Genomic DNA, 25,423 nt, shown 5'->3' on the forward strand with positions numbered 1-25,423 from the left:
TAAAAACGCATTTCAACATGCAGTGTATGAGTGTGTGTACAGTTGCAAGAAAAAGTGTGTGAACCCCTTGGGATTACGGGGAGTTTTGCATGAATTGGGCATAAAATGTGCTCTGAACGTCATCTAAGTCACAACAATAGAAGAACACAGTCTGCTGAACATAATACTACACAAACATTAGATGTTGCCATGGTTTAATTGCACATAACATGTAAACATTCACAGTGCAGGGAGGAAAAAGTATGTGAACCTTTGGACTTAATAACTGGTTGACCCTCCTTTGGCAGCAATAACCTCAACCAAACGTTTCCTGTAGTTGCAGATCAGACCTGCACAACGATCTGGAGTCATTTTGGACCACTCCTCTTCACAAAACTGTTTCAGTGTAGCAATATTCTTGGGATGTCTGGTGTGAATCGCTCTCTTAAGGTCATGCCACAGCATTTCAATGGGGTTGAGGTCAGGACTCTGGCTGGGCCACTCCAGAAGGCGTATTCTGTGCTGTTGCAGCCATTGTTTTGTTGAATGACTTGTATACTTTGGGTCATTGTCCTGTTGCATCACCCATCCTCTGCGGAGCTTCAGTTGGTGGACAGATGGTCGTACGTTTTCCTGCAAAATGTCTTGATAAACTCTGGAATTCATTTTCCCATCAATGACAACAATCTGTCCAGGCCCTGAGGCAGCAAAGCAGCCCCAAACCATGATGCTCCCTCCTCCATGTTTCACAGTGGGGATGAGGTTTTGATGTTGGTGTGCTGTGCCTTTTTTTCTCCACACACAGTGTTGTGTGTTCTTCCCAAACAACTCAATCTTGGTTTCATCTGTCCACAGTATATTTTGCCAGTAGTGCTGTGGAACATCCAGGTGCTCTTTTGCAAACTTCAAACGTGCTGCAATCTTCTTTTTGTACAGCAATGGCTTCCTCCGTGGTGTCCTCCCATGTACTCCATTCTTGTTTAATGTTTTCCTTATTGTAGATGTGTCAACAAAAATGTTAGCATGTGCCAGAGATTTCTGTAGGTCTTTAGCTGACACTCTGGGATTCTTCTTTACCTCATGCAGCATTCTGCGCTGTGCTCTTGCAGTCATTTTTACAGGACGACCACGCCTAGGGAGAGTAGCAACAGTGCTAAACTTTCTCCATTTGTAGACAGTCTGTCTTACCGTGGACACATGAACATCAAGGCTTTTGGAGATACTTTTGTAACCCTTTCCAGCTTCATGCAAGTCAACAATTCTTGATCGTAGGTCTTCTGAGAGCTCTTTTCTGCGAGGCATGGTTCACATCAGACAGTGCTTCTGGAAACCAGTAAACCCAAAACAGGTGTGTGTTTTTTAAGGGCAGGACAGCTGTCAGCAACACATCCAATATCATCACACTGATTGGAGTCAAGGTTGGCTCACTCCTGGCTCCAATTAGCTCTGGGAGAAGTCATTAAGCTAGGGCCTCACATACTTTTTCCTCCCTGCACTGTGAATGTTTACATGTTATGTGCAATTAAACCATGGCAACATCTAATGTTTGTGTAGTATTATGTTCAGCAGACTGTGTTCTTCTATTGTTGTGACTTAGATGACGTTCAGAGCACATTTTATGCCCAATTCATGCAAAACTCCATGTAATCCCAAGGGGTTCACATACTTTTTCTTGCAACTGTATATGTATGTATATGTATGTGTATATATATATATATATATATATTTTTTTTTTTTTTTAAGTATATTGAATATGGTTAAATGTTTTCAAATATATTTTCAAATATATTTTTCTTCCATGTGGGTAGTGCCACCAATGGAGTTCATAGGTCAGCAGTGACTCCATCTTATCCCACTCTCAGACGCACCAGAATGGCCTTTGATATACCACCAGTCACAACAATATCCCTGGGGTCACTGGGGACTCCGCCGTCTCTCTGTTCGATGAATTTGGCGATCTTGGGGGGCATAACCCGAGCGATGTAAACTGGATTGTAGCTGCCTGTGAAAACACAAAAATAACTTTTAGGCTTCAACTTTCAACCAATACTGCATGTCACTGTGGATATTTTGTATTTTTATTTTCAGCCAGCAGGTGGAGTTCTTGCCTCTTTTTTCATGCTCTTCTTATCTGCTTTGCTAAAAAAGAAAAAAACCCCAGCTGTTTACAGAGCCCAATTGCTCAAGCTGGAATTTATACACACTCAGCAGTGAGCACCCCTTCCCTCCTTTCCCTTTCCAGCCATTCCTGTTCAGGAAGCTGAGTTAGAAAATAATCAGCTCCTTCCCTGCTTCTTTTTAGCTGACTCGTAGGGGTTGATTTACTAGATTGTGCACTTTGCAAGTGCAGTTGCTCCAGAGATTAGCAAATCAGGTAAAGTTTCACTTTGCAAAGAATAGCCAATCACGTGCAAGGAGAATTAAAAAATGGCATTTTTGCTTGCATGTGATTGGATGATGGAAGCCAGCAGAGGTTCCCCTCATTTACTGAGCTCTGGAGCAACTGTACTTGCAAAGTGCACAGAACATTTGCTTTAGTAAATCAACCCCATAGTGCTCTAGCAATTCTTTATCATTATAATAATCATTGCACAGCATCCACTGGGGTATCAAGTAATCTGCTTTTCTTGATGCCAAAAAAACTTCAGTATATTTTAAATTAGAACTATAGGGAAAACTTTTTTTTTTTCATTTTCGATAGGCCATCTGTGTTCCACAGGAAGTGAAAGGAATTTCCTGCGATTTAAAGGGAATTCCTTGGGGACCCCCATGTCCCCAGAACTAGTGTCCCCATTGGAAGAATTCCTTCTACTACTGTTCTGGGGGAAAAAAAACTGGATTTTATTTTACTTTCACTCTCAGTGATAATGGTGTACAGGAGAAAGAGAGATTGTGGATTTCCTTAATGGGGGCACAGACCACAATAAAAACATGGCAGGGGTTCTAACCCTCGATCCTTTCTGTCCTTTTTGTTACACTTTAAACAAATAGCAAATTAAACTGCTACCCTATGTGAACTTATAGGTTTAATGAAATAAGATTGGGTATAAGGAAGTGTTATTTGTGTGCTGTCACTTTAAATGTTTGGTTTTACTTTGTCCGCCATCTGTTTTTTTTTCTGTTCTCAAAAAACAACAACAAAATAAATAAATATATATATAGAGAGAGAGTGAGAGAGAGTGTGGAGAGATGGGTGGGGGGAGGGCAGAGGAGAGAGTGAGTAGAGAGAAGAGTGAGAGGTTGGGGAGAGAGGGAGAGAGAGAGGGAGAGGGGGGGGGGGGAGAAGAGATAGGAGAGAGAATGAGGAGAGGGGAGAGAAAAAAAGGGAGAAAGGAGGAGAGAGGGTGGGGGTGTGAGGAAGTAGAGAGAGAGAGAGGAGAGAGGAGAGGGGGGGGGGAGAGGAGAGAGGGGGGAGAGAGAGAGAAAAGGGGGGAGTGAGAGAGGAGGGGGGAGAGAGAGGAGAGGGGAGTGAGAGAGAAGAGGGGGGGAGAGGGGAGAGAAGGGGGGAAGGGAGAGAGAGGTGAGAGAAAGGGGGGAGGGGAAAGAGAAAGAGGGGGGGAGAGGGGAGAGGGGAGAGAAAGAAGGGAGGGGAAAGAGAAAGAGAGAGAGGGGGGAGAGGGGGGAGAGGAGGGGGGAGAGAAAGAGAGAGCGAGAGAGAGAGAGATGGGGGTGGAGAGAGAGAGGGGGAGAGGGGGAGAGAGAAAGGAGAGGGGGGGGAGACAAAGAGGGAGGAGGACAGAGAGAGGGTAGGGGGGAGAGAAAGAGAGAAGAGGGGGAGAGAGTGAGGAGAGAGAAGAGAGGAGAGAGAGGAGAGGGGGGGAGAAAGAGAGAGAAAGGAGGGGAGTGGGGAGAAAGAAAGGGGGGAGAGGAGAGAGAGAGGAGGGGAGGGAGAGAAAGGGGGAGAGAAAGGGGGGAGGTGAGAGAGAGGGGGGAGAGAGAGGGGGGAAAAGAGAGAGAGAGAGATGGATTGCTCCACATAAAAGAGCTTTGAATGTTGAAAAATCACCATACAAAAGAGTGATCAAAAATGGACAAAGCCGTATATAATAGTGTTCAACTTATATTATATATTAACTATATGAAGAAGCGTTGCTGAACACTATTATATACGGCTTTGTCCATTTTTGATCACTCTTTTGTATGGTGATTTTTCAACATTAAAAGCTCTTTTATGTCTTGTATACACATACTGTACAGTATTATAGATAGATGGATAGATAGATAGATAGATAGATAGATAGATAGATAGATAGATAGATAGATAGATAATAGATAGATAGATAGATAGATATATAGATAATAGATAGATAGATAATAGATAGATAGATAGATAGATAGATAGATAGATAGATAGATAGATAGATAGATAGATAGATAGATAGATAATAGATAGATAATAGATAGATAGATAATAGATAGATAGATAATAGATAGATAGATAGATAGATATATAGATAATAGATAGATAGATAATAGATAGATAGATAGATAGATAGATAGATAGATAGATAGATAGATAATAGATAGATAGATAGATAGATAGATAGATAGATAGATAGATAGATAATAGATAGATAGATAATAGATAGATAGATAGATAGATAGATAGATAGATAGATAATAGATAGATAGATAGATAGATAGATAGATAGATAGATAGATAGATATGAGATAGATAGATAATAGATAGATAGATAGATAGATAGATAGATAGATAGATAGATAGATACATAGATAGATAGATAGATAGATAGATAGATAGATAATAGATAGATAGATAATAGATAGATAGATAGATAGATAGATAATAGATAGATAGATAGATAGATAGATAGATAATAGATAATAGATAGATAGATAATAGATAATAGATAGATAGATAGATAGAGAGATAGATGATAGATAAAGGAAATAACAACCACAAGTAAAATTAGAGAGAATTTACAGTACTTATTTTATCTTCTTTATTTTGTTATTTGATGGTGAAAAAGTAAAATAAAACTTGATAGGAATTCCGGACTGTTACTTGTAATTGTTTTAAACTAAAAATTTTTAATTCTAATGCATATAATTTTTTGTCTGCTGTCTTTTTGCTTCAGGTGTAAAACATAATTTATACAGTAAAAAGTTATATGAATTACAATTAAAAAAGTAAATATTTTCAGAACTGATTTTCCCGTTCCCACTGACTCCAGTGCAATATGTATAATGCAGAAAGGTAACACAAAGTGCAGTGCGCACAGCAACATAGAATTTGAATAACTTCACCATGCACTATGTTTAATCGGGTTTAAATGCTGCATCAACGCATCTAAAAAGTGCCCGTGTAGTTGACGCCTTTCTGGCATTTTTCACAGAGGCTCCAGACTCACCCACTGAGTCGTTAGCTAATGTCTTCAAGATCTCCCGGGCCCGACGCTTAGCATCCTCTGCAAAGTGATCGGTGTCCAGCAGGTCAGGGTAGGTACACAGAGCGGCCACCTACAGAGAGAGAGAAGTGACACCGCTCTAAGCAGGTAGTGACATGATAAGTACTATAAATACATAAAAGTAATTTTCAAAACTAATCACAAAATTAAATGTCTTGCATGCTGGGGGGGGGGGGGTGGCCTGCTTAGCTGCCATGTGCCAACATGTGAAAGTAAGAGGAATGCCTTGGAAGGATCAAGAGAACACATGGGCGCATGGCGTTTAATAAAGTGGGTAGTGTGGGAGTAAAACAAGCACAACCACTTGTGTCAATGGCTACAAAGATCCCCCATTCATTGGTGGTAGTGGTATTAATGTGGCACCCCCTAGGTAATCTAGATAGGCTTTATTGATTTTTTTTAGACAGAGGCTGGGTAGCAGCCTGGTATGAGTCAGCCTGGCAGTGAGGTAGAAAGTTCACCTCAGGACAGGCTTGGAGGCTCTACAGGTCAGGACTTCTGGAGCCTTGCCACCCTTCCAGAAACGTAATGAACTTTTTATAAGAGGAGCGGAGGAGGTGGGGAGGCCCAGATCTGCATGGTTAGGGGCCTTGGCCAATCCCAGGCAGGAGGCCAGGCATGATGACCAAGGACAACCCCTAAATGTGGAAGAGCCAATGCAGCAGGGAGAGTTTCTAGAGTCGGGTGGAAGATGGACTGAAGGAAGGTGCTGGAGTGTGGAGCCTGGGAGAGGACCCCAGTAAGGGGAACCTACTTACAGGCTGGTTGCTGGACAGGAGGATCTTCACTGTTCCACTCTCTTGGGGAGGACATCTTGAACAGCAGGGAAGGAGCCAGCCCAGCGAAAGGCCTGAAAGCAGCTACCAGCCCACCTCGCTGACAGGACAGGATAGTGTGAGTACTTCTACATCCCCTGGGCCAGATAAAGGGAGAGGGCGGTCAGGTGCAAGACCTAACTAGTTCTAATCCAAGAATACTTCACTATTGGATTTTGGAATCCCTTGCCCAGGGATACCCTCAGTGCAGCTGGGTGAAGAGATGAATTCATCTGGAGTCTGAGGAAGTACCCCAAGAGGACTTCAGTGCTCCTTAACAGAGACAGTTGCTATTTTTGATCCACAAAAAAACAGCTCAAGGACTGTTTACTGACTCTGAATGTGCAAGTGTGGAAAATGCATGTTGCCTGGCTGTGCAGAGCTTAAGGGGACCCAAAACAAGTCCAATGGCCCTTGAGAAGATAGCGCTACATTAACATTAAACCCCCAGTATTGGTGGTCATTGGTAGACTTGAGGCTGTAGTAATAACTCTCTTCTCCAACACTGTTGGTCAGTGGTATGCTTGGGCAACAATAGAAAGACCCTCCCCCCAGCAATGATGGTCATTGGCAGGCTTAGACTGTAATAAGAAACACCCACCCCCCCAACATCAGTGGTCAGTGGTAGGCTTAGGTTGTGTTAGGAACCCTCTTTCCCAGCACTGATGGTCATAGATAGACTTAGGCTGTAATGAGAACCCTCTTCTCCAGCACTGGTGGTCAGCAGTAGGCTTGGGCAACAATAAAAAGACCCTCCAACCAACAATGATGGTCGTTCGTAGGCTTAGACTATAATAGGAAACACCTCCCCCCCCAACATCAGTGGTCATAGGTAGACATAGGCTGTGTTAGGAACCCTCTTCCCCAGCACTGGTGGTCATAGGTAGGCTTAGACTGTAATGAGAACCCTCTTCTCCAGCACTGGTGGTCATAGGTAGGCTTAGACTGTAATAGGAACCCTGTTTCCCAGCACTGGTGGTCAGTGGTAGGCTTGCAGCAATAGAAAGGTCCTTCCCCAAACAATGATGGTTGTTGGTAGGTTTAGCCTGCAATAAGAACCCTCTCCCCCAGCACTGGTGGTCAGTGGTAGGCTTAGGCTGTGAAAAGAACCCTCTCCCCCCTGCACTGGTGGTCAGTGGTAGGCTTAGGCTGTGAAAAGAACCCTCTCCCCCCTGCACTGATGGTTTGTGGCAGGCCCAGGCTGTAAAAATTGGTGATGGACTGAGAGCGTTGCAAAGGTGTCCCCTACCCAGGGAATTTGTGAGGAATGAGCCATCTACAGTGCATAGATCAATAATGGACCCGCGTTGGGGCAGGTTGGCGATAAAAGGTGTCCCCACCCTGAAAACTAAGGCAGAATAAGCCATATTTAATGTTGGACTGGGAGTTTAGCAAGTTGGTGATAAAAGGTGTCCCTCACCCCTCAGAAAGTTGGTAGCAATGAGCCATGTACAGTGTATTAATCAGACCGGGAGCTTGGTGGGTTAATGATAAAAGGTGTCCCCCACCATGTGAAGATGGAGAGAATGAATTATGCTTAGCGCGTTAATTGGTGTTGAAGCGGGAGATAGCTGCTTGCAAATAAAAGGTGTCCCTCACCCTGGAAATTCAGCAGGAATGAGCTGTGTCCATTGCATTGATCAGTGATGGGTCAGAGAGTGACAGAATGGAGATAAAAATTGTCTCTCACCCCTGGAAAGTTGGAAGGAATGAGCTGTGTACAGTGCATTGACCAGTGATGGACCAGGAGTTGGGCAGGTTGGTGAATGTCTTCTCTGCTCTTCCCAAGACCTGCTCCTCTCTGGCTTCCTTGTCTCCTCCTCTCGTGCTCGTCTCCAGGACTTCCCCAGAGCCTCTCCCATCCTCTGGAACTCCCTACCCCAAACTGTCCGACTATTGCCTGCTCTGTCCACTTTCAGGTATTCCCTGAAAACCTATCTCTTCAGGGAAGCCTATCCTGCCTTCAGCTAATAACCTAATCTTCTCTTTCTCCCATCAGTTCATCCCCAACATTACCTTTTGTTCCAACAGCCCCTCCCTGTTAGATTGTCAGCTCCTAAGAGCAGGGCCCTCCTAACCCTTTTGTATTGAACTGTATTGTTGCTGTATTGTCTCCCGTTATATTGTAAAGCGCTGAGCAAACTGTTGGCGCTATATAAATGAGCTGTGTACAGGGCAGTGATCAGTGATGGACTGGGAATTTGGCAGGTTGGTGCTTAAAGTTGTCCCTCACCCTGGGAAGATGGGAAAAAAGCCACATGCAGTGAGGAGCAGTGAGGAGCAAGGAATTTGGCAGGATGGTGGTGTCCCCCACTCTGGGAATTTGGGAGGAATGACCATGTACAAATAATTAAAGGTGTCCCATATCCCAGGAAATCAGGAGAAATGAGCTGTCTACAGGACAGTGATCAGTGATGGACTGGGAATTTGGCAGGTTGGTGCTTAAAGGTGTCCCTCACCCTGGGAAGATGAGAAAAAAGAGCCACATGCAGTGAGGAGCAGTGAGGAGCAAGGAATTTGGCAGGATGGTGGTGTCCCCCACTCTGGGAATTTGGGAGGAATGACCATGTACATTACATTGATTGGTGACAGACCAAAAACATGGCAAAATTGATGACAAAAGATGTTCCTCATGCCCCGCGAATTGATCTGCGACATCATTGGCAGATGTTGATGAGTTCCAGCGCCAACCCCTCACCTGTCTCAGGAAGGTGCGTGGTTTGTGTCCCATGGCCTGCAGGTCTCCAAAATGGCATTTTATGACCTTACCAAATGGCTTGATAATCCCCTGAGGAAGAAAAAAGAATATTTAGACATGACAGAAACTCTTCTCCTGAATGATCTCCATGTACATTCCCTGGGAAGGGTCCTCCACTTCCACTCAGACACACTGTCCTCACTTCTCCATTATGTTTGAAGGAATGGACAGTAGTGGGGTAATGGGTGTTGTGTGCGCTCACATTTTCTGATGCTGACACCAGCCAGGGGGTGTCCTTTTCACTGCTACATGATGTAGGGTCAGTCCACCCAAAAGTAATATGTCAGCTTTAGATCGAACCTGGGAGGTATGTGTGACCTGATTATTTTTTGGTGATTCCTTTAGGGAAATCTCCCTGCCATAATTCCTGGCTCGGTTTTTGTCCATCTGACGTTTTTGCTGTTCCTGTCAACCTATCTGGCACATCAGGTGTGTAAAACCAGAAACGTAATACAGGGATGGTGGGAATCCCTCATAATCAGTACAACAGACTCGAGAAGTCAGTGCTGGGTTGGTGGAGTTCCTTGGCACATTAGGTGTGCAGGGATGGTGAGAACCCCTCCTAATGGGTACAGCAGATGTGCAGAACCGATAACCCAGTGCTGGGATGGTGGGAAGCCCTCAAAAGTGGTGCAGCAGATTTACAGACCTGGGTACTCAGAGTGGGGATGGTGGGAACGTGCATTTGAGTGCTTTGGCCTGTTTGATCACCTTTAAAATTGAAAGATGGTGGAAAGTGGCTGAAATTACTAGAACATTGCCCCATGTCTGGCCAGCTATAGCATACATACCAACTGTACTGGGTATACAGGATAAACACTCATAGGAGGAGCGTTTATGATGGGTCGAACCAGGGGCAGACTGACCATTTGGAAACTCGGGCACTGCCTGAGGGCCCAGGGTCAGTAGGAGGCCCCATGAGATGCCCCTGGTACCTTTTTCATAGGCTTTTTTGAGTTTGGGCAAGGACACTAGGGCCCCATGATCCCTTATTGCCCAGGGGGCCCCATGAGTTGTCAGTCCGCCCCTGGGTGGAACCATTACAAAGAATGTACAGAATAAATTCTCATAGGTGGAGCTGTTACCGAACCTATGCAGGATAAATCCTCAGAGGAGGAGCCTTAATGTTAGGTTGAACCAATACTAAACCTGTACAGACTAACTTGTCATAGGAGGAACCTTAATGTTGGGTGAAGCCATTACTGAGCCTGTAAAGGATAAGTCCTCATAGGAAGAACCTTTTTTGTTGGCTGGAGCTATTACTCAACCTGTGCACAATAAATCCTCATAGGAGGCGTCTTTATGTTGAATGGAGCCTCCATTGAGCCTTTACAGGGTAAATCCCCATATGAGGAACCATTACTGAGCCTGTGCAGGATACATTCTTATATGAGGAGCCTTTATGTTGGTTGGGGCCTTTACTGAGACTGTACAGGATAATTCCTCATGGGAGAACCATTATGTAGGGGAGATCCATTACTATTACAGTATAATTCCTCATGGGAGGAGCCTCTATGTTGGGTTAAGCCATTACTGAACCTGTACATGAGTGCTCTATACTATTTACGTTTCCCAGAATATCTGGACACATTGGGCATTCAGCACAGAATAAGAAACGTTTGCAGTGAGTAAATCTTTCCCTGGCACCTCCTGGGTGTGTCCAGAAATGCAGCAATTCAATGCATTTTCCACCCGTACCCCAGCCAATAGCTCACCCTCCCGTTCTCACACCTGATTGATCTCCTGCTGCATCTTCACTGCTCGGGCTGACACTGACCCCAGAATTGGGACTCTCACATCCCGGACCGCTTGGTTCATGGTCTCCAGGTTAAGAAGTCGCTTCCTGGACCCCATCTTCCCTGTGGTCAAAAAAAAAAATGGAGATGAGACATGAGAAAGTATTAATGTACAAAGAGGAACCCTTTGGTGTGTCGGGGCCCCTCACACAGGATGTTCATAGATGGGCAGATACAACATCTGCTGATCTTTTGTGTGCCAGCTGCCCAGCATACTGAAGCAGCACATGAGCTGCAGGGAAGAGTTGTACTCATCATAGAGAGACCTTCCAGTTGAACCCCATCCTGGTGTGATATTCCCCAACCACCGTTTGAAGCCCGGCAGCCAGAAGTAAGAGAATAGGTGCAGTCTGAGGATCTATCCACTGTGTGGTGTCTCCTTCTTTCCATCCTTCCTCAACCTCCATCCTTCCTTCCTTCCTTCCTTCCTTCATCTCCTTCCTTCCATCTTCCTCAATCTCTCTCCATCCTTCATCTCCTTCCTTCATATTCTTCCTTCAATTCTTCTTCAATCTCCTTCCTTCCATCCTTTCTTCATATCCTTCCTTCCATCCTTCATTCCATCCTTCCTTCATCTCCTTCCTTCCTTCTTCAATCTCCTTTCTTCCATCCTCCCTTCATCTCCTTCCTTTCTTCCATCATTCCTTCATCTTCTGCCTTCCTTTCTTCCATCATTCCTTCATCTCCTTCCTTCATCTTCTTACTCCCTTCCATCCTTCCTTCATCTCCTTCCTTTCTTCCATCCGTCCTTCATCTTCTTCCTTCCTTCCATCCTTCCATCATCTCCTTCCTTCATCTTCTTCCTTCCTTCCATCCATCCTTCCTTCATCTCCTTCAATGACCTTCCTCTCCCTTCATTTCACTCTTTTTATGACTGTACATGTAGTTCAGCAGTCACCCCGCTATGACTGTACATGTAGTTCAGTCGTCGGTCCCGTATGATCTCACCTGTAGGTCAGCAGTCACCCCGCTTTGACTGTACATGTAGTTCAGCAGTCGGTCCGGTATAATCTCACCTGTAGTTCAGCCGTCACCCTGCTATGACTGTACATGTAGTTCAGTTGTCGGTCCGGTATGATCTCACCTGTAGTTCAGCAGTCACCTTGCTATGACTGTACATGTAGTTCAGCAGTCAGTCCAGTATAATCTCACCTGTAGTTCAGCAGTCACCCCGCTATGGCTTTACATGTAGTTCAGCAATCAGTCCGGTATGATCTCACCTGTAGTTCAGCCGTCACTCCTCAATGACTGTACATGTAGTTCAGCCGTCGGCCCTGTGTGATCTCACCTGTAGTTCAGCCGTCACCCTTCTATGACTGTACATGTAGTTCAGCAGTCAGTCCGGTATGATCTCACCTGTAGTTCAGCCGTCACCCCTCTGAGACTGTACATGTAGTTCAGCCGTTGGCCCCGTGTGATCAAACCTGTAGTTCAGCAGTCACCCCTCTATGACTGTACATGTAGTTCAGCAGTCGGTCCGGTATGATCTCACCTGTAGTTCAGCAGTCACCCTGCTATGACTGTACATGTAGTTCAGCAGTCAGTCCGGTATGATATCACCTGTAGTTCAGCAGTCACCCCGCTATGACTGTACATGTAGTTCAGCAGTCAGTCCGGTATGATCTCACCTGTAGTTCAGCCGTCACCCCGCTATGACTGTACATGTAGTTCAGCAGTCACCCCGCTATGACTGTACATGTAGTTCAGCCGTCGGCCCCGTGTGATCTCACCCGTAGTTCAGCAGTCACCCCGCTATGACTGTACATGTAGTTCAGCTGTCGGCCCCGTGTGATCTCACCTGTAGTTCAGCCGTCACCCCTCTATGACTGTACATGTAGTTCAGTTGTCGGTCCTGTATGATCTCACCTGTAGTTCAGCAGTCACCCTTCTATGACTGTACATGTAGTTCAGCAGTCAGTCCGGTATAATCTCACCTGTAGTTCAGCAGTCACCCCGCTATGACTGTACATGTAGTTCAGCAGTCAGCCAGGTATGATCTCACCTGTAGTTCAGCAGTCACCCTGCTATGACTGTACATGTAGTTCAGCAGTCGGTCCGGTATGATCTCACCTGTAGTTCAGCCGTCACCCTGCTATGACTGTACATGTAGTTCAGCAGTCGGTCCGGTATGATCTCACCTGTAGTTCAGCCGTCACCCCGCTATGACTGTACATGTAGTTCAGCCGTCGGCCCCGTGTGATCTCACCTGTAGTTCAGCCGTCACCTTGCTATGACTCTACATACAGTTTGGTATTGCAGATTCAGTGAAATATTAAATGAAATAATGGGTCTGTCTGTGTCTGGCGGGTTATTGTATAATCTGCGGACAGAACATTTATTAACTGCGCAGTCAGGAAGATTGTCTCACGATATCAGGAAACATCATAAATTCCAGGTATGGCCACCCTGACTCCTTCACATGTGATATCGTTCTGCTGTGTCAGGTCTGTAAATCAGGTGCCATGGGGAGTATTTACTAAAAGAACAGAGCGTGTTCACATAGAATGGTGAATGTGAACTCTCCCTTTCATTCAATTGATAAAAAAATCAAACAAAAAGATTCATCCAAATACATGAAAAACAAGTGAATACATAAGCGCAAAAACGCAAAGTCTATTCTTTTAAAAATTCTCCACTCTCTAAATATTCTATATGGTAGAGAAGATGTGAGTCCAATAAAGTTCACGGTATACCAATCCGCAGATCCGATCCATCCTGCGGGGATCGTCGGCTTTCATTACAACTTACCTTTTCATGGAGCGGGTCCGGTGTCACCCCGTATAGGTTGCATGCCAATGGCAGATTGAGCATAATGGATCGGAGTCCAATCCATTATGCTCCCCAATCTGCAGATCCGATCCATCCTGCAGAGATTGTCGGTTCTCTTTACAACTTACCTTTTAATGGAGCGGGTCCGATGTCACCCCGTATAGGTTGTATGCCGACGATTCCCGCAGGATGGATCGAATCTGCGGATTGAGCATAATGTATCTGAGTCCGATCCATTATGCTCCCCAATCCGCAGATCCGATCCATCCTGCGGGGATCGTCGGCTGGCTTTAGAACTTACCTTTTTACATGGAGCGGGTCTTGTGTCACCCCGTGTGGTAGGTGTCACCCAGGACCCCACTGCCTGGTGGCAAGGAGCGATCTCTCCAACCCAGTGGAGATATACTCAATGGTATCCAGCACATAAAGAATAGAGAAGGAACTCCATACTGTAACCAGTAAGTTACCACATCCATTGAAGGAACTCACATGGAAGAAAAATATGTTTGAAATATATTTTTAAAATATTCTTCCCAAATATATTGACATATATTTGAAATGCTACAATTTTGGCCATACTGAATATATTTCAATAAATTATATATATATACATATATATATATATACACACACACACATATATATATACATACATTATATATATACATACATATATATATACACATATACATATATATATATTTTTTATATATAAAAAACACATTTCAACATGCAGTATATATGTGTGTGTATATATATATATATATATATATATATATATATATACACACACACATATATATATATATATACATATATACTGCATGGTGAAATGCATTTTTTATATATTACAAAATATTTGTAAAAATATATGTTTTTTAAATATATTCTTCAGATTTTTTTAACATATAAAAAAGTCATTTTCACATATATTTTTACATATATTTGTAAATGCATTCCAAAAATGTAGATTTGTATTTCTAAAGACATACAGTATATTAGAAATGTATTTTTAAAAATATTTTTTATATATTTTGTAATAAAAACGCATTTCAACATGCAGTATGTATATATATTTATATATGCATATGGGCGACACAGTGGCTTGGCAGTCCTAGGGTCGTTGGTTCGAATCCCAACCACAGCACCACCTGCCTGGAGTTTGCATGTTCTCCCTGTGCCTGTGTGGGTTTACTCCTGTTTCCTCCCACACTCCAAAGACTTGCAGGTAGGTTAATTGGATCCTGTCTAAATTGTCTATAGTATATGTATGAATGTGAGTTAGGGACCTTAGATTGTACACCCCTTGAGGGTTAGGGCTGATATGAATGTACAATATATATATATGTATAGCACTGCGTACCATAAATAAATATGTGTGTATATATATAAAAATTTATTTATTGCAATATATTTTTAAATATATTGAATATGGCCAACATTGTAGCATTTCAAATATATTTCAATATATCTGGAAATAATTTTTTTAAAATACATTTAAAATATATTTTTCTTCCATATGGGAAAGGAGGGTACTCACATAATTAAAAATCAAAGACAGGCATGTAAAAAAAGCCGCACCGCTCTGAGACAAGCAGATGTGAAGATGTCAACTCTAGCTCCGACCTACGCGTTTTGTCAGAGGGGGATCTTCAAGGACCTCCCAAATGTCAACTTTGCAATACGAACATTGATACATAAGGTGGCGATGTGTTCAGTGTGAATGCCCAATTCTCTACTAGAAAACTGTCCTGTTGAATTTTGAGTGAGAACACAGGTCCACCTTAGTTACTAACATTCACTTTGCAAAGTGTACATACACCATCTTCACCTCTGGAATATGGGAGATCGTGTAACTACTTCCCCGGTGCGCAGACCCTGAGATGAAATATTCCGCATGTACACACTCTGCTGCTTAGATAGGCTGGAATGTGAACACCTTTCCAGGCTCGGTTACTGAGTAGAGGATGACCCCTCCTGAAGTTCCCTCTATCGCCCCATGTTTATTACACAGTTTGTCAAATGTTACTTAGTTAATATTTACTTAAAAATCCATATTCAGAGGGTGAGAATAATATCAGAGCAGATAAAATTTACAGAATAGCCGGCTGGTCTTGGATGTCTATGACAATCCTGGAAGTCTGGTGCAAAAGCACAATTCTTGGGGCAAAATGTGGATGAGGTACACCCAGCAATGTCACACCATGATCTTGGTCATCCGAGATGTCAGAGAATCTCCCCAATGGGTCCCCTTTCCACCCTCAGGCCCCATTGCAGTCACCTTGGCTGCTATGGCTTTAGATATGCCATAACTGGAAGTGAAGGGATCCCTGGGGATAGGTCTCCCCTGAAGTTGAGTCTTGACATCTGGGGATCCATGTTGTACAATATCTCTACTGATTGGAAGATCCAGAGGATCAGACTGTTGACTGGAAGCAGCTGCACTCACCCCTCTTTTCCTTTGGATGACCTCACAGTTGGGCACCCAACTGGCTTCCCATATGGAAGAGAAATATATTTTCAATATATTTAGAAAAAAAAATTATACATGCGACATATATTTCCAATATATTGTCCTACATGAATATATTTTAACATGTATTCCGAAAAATGTAAATTAAATTATATTTTCCAAAGGCATATATTTAAAAATATATTTTTCAAAATATATTTTCCAGATATTTTTGAACATCTAAAAAAAATGCATTTAAACATGGATTTTTAAATATACTTGTAAATGCATTCCAAATTACACTTTGATATATACTGCAGCGTATGTTCTGAATATATTTTTAATAATATATTCACAAAGATATTGAATCTTGGGTGAGGACCTTCTTACCTCAGCCAGGGCATTGCAAATGGGTCGTGGATGGGTGTTCCAGCATGACAATGACCCAAAACACACAGCCAAGGCAACAAAGGAGCGGCTAAAGAAGAAGCACATTAAGGTCCTGGAGTGGCCTAGCCAGTCTCCAGACCTTCATCCGATTGAAAATCTGTGGAGGGAGCTGAAAGTTCGAGTTGCCAAACGTCAGCCACCAAACCTTAATGACTTGGAGAGGATCTGCCAAGAAGAGTGGGCCAAAATCCCTCCTGAGATGTGTGCGAACGCGGTTTCCCATAGGAATGCATTGCAAACCAATTAATCCATTCCAGAGGTCAGAAAAATGTCAAAAAAAGTATTTTATCTGTTCAAAACTCTTTATAAAGTGCACTTTAAAGGAGTAAATACTGTACAGGGACATGATTAACAATGAATTTGTAAATGCATTGAAAACCAATGAATTAGTTCTGGAGCTCAGAAAAAAGTTAAAAAAAGTACAGGGACATGATTAAAAAAAATATTTGTAAATGCATTGAAAACCAATTAATCCGTTCCGGAGGTCAGAAAAAAGTAAAAAAAAAAGTCTTATCTGTTCAAAACTCTTTATAAAGTGCACTTTAAAGGCATAAATACTGTACATGAACATGATTAAAAAAAATTTGTAAATGCATTGAAAACCAATTAGTCTGTTCGTATTGCAAAAAAAATTAGTAAACCGAGGCCTTATTTTCAATGGATTTTCATTTGTAAACCGAAAATTACGTTAACCGAGGCGTTCGTAAACCGAGGTACGCGTGTACTGTATGGAGACAGATTCGGGGCCCATCAGTGGTATGGGGACCTCGGTACATTCCGGTTAACAAGGAGTTAACTCGGAATAGGTAAAATGGTGGTCACTGCGGATAAGTAGGGTTAACCCAGAGCTTGTGGGTTGCGGCTGGGGATAAGTAGGATTGTCCCCGAGCTGGTGGGTTGCGGCTGGGGATAAGTAGGATTGTTCCCGAGCCGGTGGGTTGCGGCTGCGGATAAGTAGGATTGTCCCCGAGCCGGTGGGTTGCAGCTGGGGATAAGTAGGATTGTCCCCGAGATGGTGGGTTGCGTCTGCGGATAAGTAGGATTGTCCCCGAGCCGGTGGGTTGCGTCTGGGGATAAGTAGGATTGTCCCCAAGCCGGTGGTTTGTGGCTGGGGATAAGTAGGTTTGTCCCCGAGATGGTGGGTTGAGGCTGGGGATAAGTAGGGTTATCCCCGAGCCGGTGTGTTGCGGCTGGGGATAAGTGGGATTGTTCCCGAGTCGGTGGGTTGCAGCTGGGGATAAGTAGGATTGTTCCCGAGCCGGTGGGTTGCGGCTGGGGATAAGTAGGATTGTCCCCGAGTCGGTGGGTTGCAGCTGGGGATAAGTAGGATTGTCCCCGGGATGGTGGGTTGCGTCTGCGGATAAGTAGGATTGTCCCCGAGCCGGTGGGTTGCGTCTGGGGATAAGTAGGATTGTCCCCAAGCCGGTGGTTTGTGGCTGGGGATAAGTAGGTTTGTCCCCGAGCTGGTGAGTTGTAGCTAGGGATAAATAGGGTTGTCCCTGAGCCGGTGGGTTCGGCTGGGGATAAGTAGGATCTTAGGAAGTCCAGTGGGGAAAGTTGGAAGAAGAATAAGCTTCCTACCCTCCCTCTCCTTCGTGCTTTGGATTGGAGTAGGACCTCGGGAAGTCCAGTGGGGAAAGTTGGAAGAAGAAGAAGTAGACTCCCACCCTCCCTCTCCTTCGTGCTTTGGATTGGATTGTCACGGAAGCCTTGGCGGTGTTTGACCTTTGGAGGAGTAAAGAATTCTGTATGGAGACAGATTCAGGATCCATCAGTGGTATGGGGACCTTGGTACATTCCGGTTAACAAGGGGTCAACTCGGAATAGGTAAAATGGTGGTCACTGTGGATAAGTAGGGTTGTCTCCGAGCCTATGTGTTATGGCTGGGGATAAGTAGGATTGTCCCTGAGCCGGTGAGTTGTAGCTAGGGATAAATAGGGTTGTCCCCAAACCAGTGGGTTGCGGCTGGGGATAAGTAGGACCTCAGAAAGTCCAGTGGGGAAAGTTGGAAGAAGAAGAAGCTTCCTACCCTCCCTCTCCTTCGTGCTTTGGATTGGAGTAGGACCTCAGGAAGTCCAGTGGGGAAAGTTGGAAGAAGAAGAGTTTCCTACCCTCCCTCTCCTTCGTGCTTTGGCTTGGATTATCACGGCAGCCTTGGTGGTGGTTGGTCTTTGGAGGAGGAAAGAATTCTGTATGGAGACATATTTGGGGCCCATCAGTGGTATGGGGACATCGGTACTTTCTGGTTAACAAGGGGTCAACTTGGAATAGGTAAAAAGGTGGTCACTGTGGATAAGTAGGGTTGTCCCCGAGCCGGTGGGTTGCGGCTGGGGAAAAGTAGGATTGTCCCCGAGCCGGTGGGTTGCGCTGCGGATAAGTAGGATTGTCCCCGAGCTGATGGGTTGCGGCTGGGGAAAAGTAGGATTGTCCCCGAGCCGGTGGGTTGCGCTGCGGATAAGTAGGATTGTCCCCGAGCTGATGGGTTGCGGCTGGGGATAAGTAAGATTGTCGCCAAGCCAGTGGGTTGGGGCTGGGGGCCTAAGTTGAAAGAATGTTTTCCGCAAAAGTGAAGTTGGGTTTATGGCACTCAAATGACCACCACATTTTTCCTCTGTTTCTAATTTTTGGAATGTTATGTTATTTAACTTGAAATAATTTATTGGTTAACAAAAGGCTGCTATGGCCATTTTGACTCCAAAAACTTGGTTTGTGTACAGTGGAGGGTATGGCCTGGCAGGCTTGGTTAGTTTGGAAGGTGCATATTCTACCCTTGTCAAGAAGAATCCAAACAAATTAGCCTTTTACTTTAATGTTGGAAACGAAAAAACCTTTTTAGGGGCATTGCCAGAGTCCTGCATCCCATGTAAAGGGATGTGAGTAGTCCTATTAGGCCTGTACCCAGGGGTGTATTTACCACAAGGAAAAGAAGGCACTTGCCTAGGGCGAAATTTATCAGGGGGGCAGCACCTCCCCCCAGAAGAACGGATGAAAGAAGGGACACGCGTGCCATGAGAACCAGATGGGATCTGAGAGAGGCTGTGGGCTGCTTGATGGTGTATGTAGAGCCTAACTCTTGTTCCCAGTGATGTCTGGAGCTGTGAAGATGAGTGTCCTCTCTATCGCCGGGGGGGGTAGTGGAAGGCTCTCCCAGGTTGGGGGCAGGGGTGTTGGTCGGTGTCCATGGAGGCAGACAATTTTTGTGTTACCTAGGGCAGCACAAAACCTAAATACACCACTGCCTGTACCTTTCCTCCCTGCTGCTCCCCTAAGGGGAAGATTCCGGAGCTAGAGCCTTCAAGATCACATCTTTCCTCTGGCCTACTAAAAGGAATGACAGAATGGAATGCCCATAGACTTTCACAGGGCGGTGGATTACCCATAGACTATAATGTAACAGAATGGAATGTCCATAGACTTTCACAGGGCGGTGGATTGCCCATAGACTATAATGTAACAGAATGGAATGTCCATAGACTTTCACAGGGCGGTGGATTGCCCATAGACTATAATGTAACAGAATGGAATGTCCATAGACTTTCACAGGGCGGTGGATTGCCCATAGACTACAATGTAACAGAATGGAAAGTCCATAGACTTTCACAGGGCGGTGGATTGCCCATAGACTACAATGTAACAGAATGGAATGTCCATAGACTTTCACAGGGCGGTGGATTGCCCATAGACTACAATGTAACAGAATGGAATGTCCATAGACTTTCACAGGGCGGTGGATTGCCCATAGACTATAATGTAACAGAATGGAATGTCCATAGACTTTCACAGGGCGGTGGATTGCCCATAGACTACAATGTAACAGAATGGAATGTCCATAGACTTTCACAGGGCGGTGGATTGCCCATAGACTACAATGTAACAGAATGGAATGTCCATAGACTTTCACAGGGCGGTGGATTGCCCATAGACTACAATGTAACAGAATGGAATGTCCATAGACTTTCACAGGGCGGTGGATTGCCCATAGACTATAATGTAACAGAATGGAATGTCCATAGACTTTCACAGGGCGGTGGATTGCCCATAGACTATAATGTAACAGAATGGAATGTCCATAGACTTTCACAGGGCGGTGGAATGCCCATAGACTATAATGTAACAGAATGGAATGTCCATAGACTTTCACAGGGCGGTGGATTGCCCATAGACTATAATGTAACAGAATGGAATGTCCATAGACTTTCACAGGGCAGTGGATTGCCCATAGACTACAATGTAACAGAATGGAATGTCCATAGACTTTCACAGGGCGGTGGATTGCCCATAGACTATAATGTAACAGAATGGAATGTCCATAGACTTTCACAGGGCGGTGGATTGCCCATAGACTATAATGTAACAGAATGGAATGTCCATAGACTTTCACAGGGCGGTGGATTGCCCATAGACTATAATGTAACAGAATGGAATGTCCATAGACTTTCACAGGGCGGTGGATTGCCCATAGACTATAATGTAACAGAATGGAATGTCCATAGACTTTCACAGGGCGGTGGATTGCCCATAGACTATAATGTAACAGAATGGAATGTCCATAGGGAAAAATGAAAACCAAATATTTCAGTTAGCGACAGGACCATTAGACGTATCAAATACATCTTCAGCCAACATACTCTCCGCCATCAGTGGCATTGTTCAATATTGGGATTAGGTGGGATTATCATTTTTTTTCTACGGAATGACGAGTGTGAATGACGGAAGGGAATGCCCATAGAACATTATAAAAAGCAAAATGTAAACTCACTTGCAGGCAAATCTGAAAAACTTAACACTTTACCATTTCCCACAGGTGATCCCCAAATTGAAGTAGCAAATTGTAAAATTGAGATTATTTGGGATTATGGTTGTTTTCTCTGTTTCCTTAACCCCTTGACGCCTCAGGGTAGTACAAATCTTAATGCCTAAGCACAATTTGGCAACTTTGACATGTGTTAGTAAAACCGTCCGTATCATCGCACCTACTTTGTGCATCCAGGTGGATTATGTTTTTTCAGGATAAATTGGGTTTTCATTTGGTGGTAAATGGTAATGGATATCTCCTGATTTGTTTTTATTATCAAAGGAAAACTGGCCCCAAATAGTAAAAAAAAAATTTTTTTTTTTATTTAGCTCTGTGTTTCTTGTTACTACCATAACCTACCACCGAAGAACAACCCAAAATACATTTTCCAGCTCTTGACCATCGCAGCGATACCATATATGTGTATGTGATTTGTGGTTTGTACCCAGAGTACAGCCCAGAAACAATAGTGCGCATTTTGTTTTTGTCTTTTTTTTAACCTAAAACACACTGATACCAATTTTATTTTTTTAAATCCTGACCTTTTCACCTTGACCTTTGACCCTGACCTTGACCCATACACTTACCCTGCAACTGAACTAGATCAAACCTTTATCTAGGTATTTTTTCTTTATTTTTTATTTTATTTATTTATCTTTTTTTTTTTACAAAAATGTTTTTCTCTATGCCAGGAGTTAGAGAGATACAATGTATAATATGATGTATATAATAATACAATGTATAATAGGATGTATATAATGATACAATGTATAATAGGATGTATGTAATGATACAATGTATAATAGGATGTATATAATGATACAATGTATAATAGGATGTATGTAATGATACAATGTATAATATGATGTATATAATAATACAATGTATAATAGGATGTATGTAATGATACAATGTATAATAGGATGTATGTAATGATACAATGTATAATGGGATGTATATAATGATACAATGTATAATAGGATGTATGTAATGATACAATGTATAATGGGATGTATATAATGATACAATGTATAATAGGATGTATATAATGATACAATGTATAATGGGATGTATATAATGATACAATGTATAATAGGATGTATATAATGATACAATGTATAATGGGATGTATGTAATGATACAATGTATAATAGGATGTATGTAATGATACAATGTATAATGGGATGTATATAATGATACAATGTATAATAGGATGTATATAATGATACAATGTATAATGGGATGTATATAATGATACAATGTATAATGGGATGTATATAATGATACAATGTATAATAGGATGTATGTAATGATACAATGTATAATGGGATGTATATAATGATACAATGTATAATAGGATGTATATAATGATACAATGTATAATAGGATGTATGTAATGATACAATGTATAATGGGATGTATATAATGATACAATGTATAATAGGATGTATGTAATGATACAATGTATAATAGGATGTATATAATGATACAATGTTTAATATGATGTATATATAGATACAATGTATCTATCTCCTCCATTCATCGAGAAAAAATAAACAAGGGGGGGCAGGCTAAACAGTGACTGATCACTGTGATAGCCAATCAGAGGCTATCACAGTGGTCATGTGACCCAGAATCAGGAGTCTTGGGTCCCGAGGGTTAGAATGGGACCCTGGGATCTCAGTGACACCCCGGTCTTTGTGCTGGGAGTGCGCTGTGCGGTGCGCTCCCAGTGCATAGACAGGTACGCAAATATGCGGCCCCATGGGAAAAAGCCCAGTTCTGTGAGGCCGCGTATTTGTGTGAAGCTGGCATGAAGGGGTTTAATGACAGATGAATGACACAAAATAACGCCTTCAAGGTACAATAGGAGGCAAGATGTGACTTGACGTCAGAACCATTCAACATACCAAATAATCTTTAGAAGCAGTGATGTCGTTATGGGGGTGTGGGGGGGGGTGAGGACCGCCGCACCTGGGTGACACCCAGGGCCGACCCCAGCATAAGGTGGCAGGGAGCCAAGCCAGGGGGGAATCCCTGTCTGTTCCCTAACGCTGCGAACTCTTCCCTGCCGCAACGTGAAACATGGGCGGAGCTTGAGGGCTGGCGGTCTCCCTGTCCAGCATGTGGCTGTCCTGGGATGAAGAGTGGAGGGTACACAGGTGGATTTCTTCTGGTGGGATGTGTGCTGAGGTAGGGGTGAGGGCTGTATGTAGGGAGGGGGTTTGATTGAACGGTTGGTTTCTCTGGATGGGATGGGGAGGACGTGAGCGGCAGAAAAGTTTGCTGTGAAGGAGGAAAGATAGCACAGGACAGAAACTAAACTCCTCTGGACACTACAGGGGAAGATGGCAAATGAGGAAGTTACGCAAAAACTCGTGGGAAAAAAATAAATCTTCCATGGAATCAATATTCCTCTCAGCTGATAGCTTAAGGTGTCAAATTTCCAAAAAGGGGTCATTTGGGGATGTGTGGTGCTATCCTGGCATTTCAGAGCCTCCAAAACTGTGATAGGAAGTCAGGAAGTGAAATGAGGAAGTTCCGCACCTTCAGGCTTTCAAAGTGGTCATTGGATTTCAGGCTCCTGTACGTGGCTAGGCTCCCAAAAAGTCTCACACTTGTGGTATCCCCATGCTCCGTAGAAGTAGCAGAATGTATTTTGGGGTGTACTTCTACATATACCCATGGCAGGTGCAAGAAATATTTCACTAAATGACAACTTTGTGCAAAAAAAAATTTTTTTTTGTCATTTTCCAAAAACTTGTGGGAAAAAAACAAATCTTCCATGGACTCAATATTCCTCTCAGCAGATAGCTTAGGGTGTCTACTTTCCAAAAAGGGGTCATTTGGGGGGGGTGCTATCCTGGCATTTCAGAGCCTCCCAAACTGTGATAGATAGTGAGGAAGTGAAATGAGGAAGTTACGCAACTTCAGGCTTTCAAAGTGGTGATTGGATTTCAATCTCCTGTATGTGGCTAGGCTCCCAAAAAGTCTCACAGATGTGGTATCCCCATACTCGGTAGAAGTAGCAGAATGTATTTTGGGGTGTAATTCCACATATACCCATGGCTTGTGTGAGAAATATATAATTTAAATGACAACTTTGTGTAAAAGATAAAAAAAAGTTTTTGTAATTTTCAAAAACTTGTGGGAAAAAAATAAATCTTACACGGACTCAATATGCCTCACAGCAGATAGCTTAGGGTGTCTACTTTCCGAAAAGCAGTCATTTAGGGGTGTTTGTACTATCCTGGTATCTTAGCATCTCAAGAAATGTGATGGGCAGTCAGAAAGTAAAAGCTGTGTAAATTCCATTATCTATGCCATAGTTTGTAGACGCTATAACTTTCACACAAAGCAATAAATATACACTTATTGGGATTTTTTTTTACCAAAAGCATGTAGCAGAATACATTTTGGCCTAAATTTATGACGAAATTATAGTTTTTTTGGATATTTTTTATGACAAAAATGAGAAAATATTGTTTTTTTCACAAAAAATGTTTTTCTCAAACTTTTTTCAGTATTTTTTTGTTTATAACGCCAAAAATAAAAAGTGCACAGGTGATCAAATACCACCAAAAAAACCTCTATGTGTGTGAAAAAAAGGACATAAATTTCATTTATATACCGTATTGAATGACGTGCAATTGTCAGTTAAACTAGCGCAGCGCTGTACAGCAAAAAAATGGCCTAAATTGCAGTATCTATCCCATAGTTTGTAGACACTATAACTTTCACACAAAGCGATCAATATACACTTTTTGGCATTATTTTTTACCAAAAACATAGAGCAGAATACATTTGAAGTACATTTATGCCGAAATATGAGTTTTTTGGATATTTTTTATGACAGAGATGAGAAAATATCGTTTACCCAGTCTTAGTCCATATGGTTTTTAAAATGTTTTTTTTTTTTTTAATATTTGTTTATAGTGCCAAAAATAAAAGCATGTAAATTTCATTAATGTACCGTATTGCATGACCGCGCAAATGAGAAAATATTGGGGGTTTTTTTTGTTTTTTTTTCCAAAAATGTTTGTTTATAGAGCCAAAAATAAATGTAGCAGAATACATTTTGGCCTAAATTTATGCTGAAATTTTAGTTTTTTGGATATTTTTTTTATGACAGAAATGAGAAAATATATTTTCTTTTTCAAAATTCTTTTTCCAAATTTTT

The 25,423-nt window shown here is 42.8% G+C and overlaps 1 protein-coding gene across 4 annotated transcripts in view; it reads right to left on the reverse strand.

The window, feature by feature from the left end:
• The window catches only part of LOC149434012 (alanine aminotransferase 2-like), a 58,389-nt gene that overhangs the window by 27,577 nt on the left and 5,389 nt on the right, over window positions 1-25,423 (reverse strand). The window contains exons 1-5 of one of the 4 annotated variants that reach the window (XM_089664229.1): window positions 12,984-13,076; window positions 10,713-10,840; window positions 8,922-9,011; window positions 5,352-5,460; window positions 1,848-1,981 (exon numbers count right to left, since the gene is read on the reverse strand). In XM_089664229.1, the coding sequence (XP_089520355.1) occupies window positions 1,848-1,981; window positions 5,352-5,460; window positions 8,922-9,011; window positions 10,713-10,835 (456 nt within the window). In that variant the 5' untranslated portion in view covers window positions 10,836-10,840; window positions 12,984-13,076. Of the gene's footprint in view, window positions 1-1,847; window positions 1,982-5,351; window positions 5,461-8,921; window positions 9,012-10,712; window positions 10,841-12,405; window positions 12,426-12,915; window positions 13,077-25,423 lie in introns of those variants that run through there. The other 3 variants (XM_089664230.1, XM_089664231.1, XM_089664228.1) reach the window with 3 other exon arrangements.

The sequence above is a fragment of the Staurois parvus genome, unplaced genomic scaffold, assembly GCF_062004578.1.
Source record: "Staurois parvus isolate SC_StPar_1 unplaced genomic scaffold, SC_StPar_1.0 ptg001861l, whole genome shotgun sequence".
NCBI lineage: Eukaryota > Metazoa > Chordata > Amphibia > Anura > Ranidae > Staurois > Staurois parvus.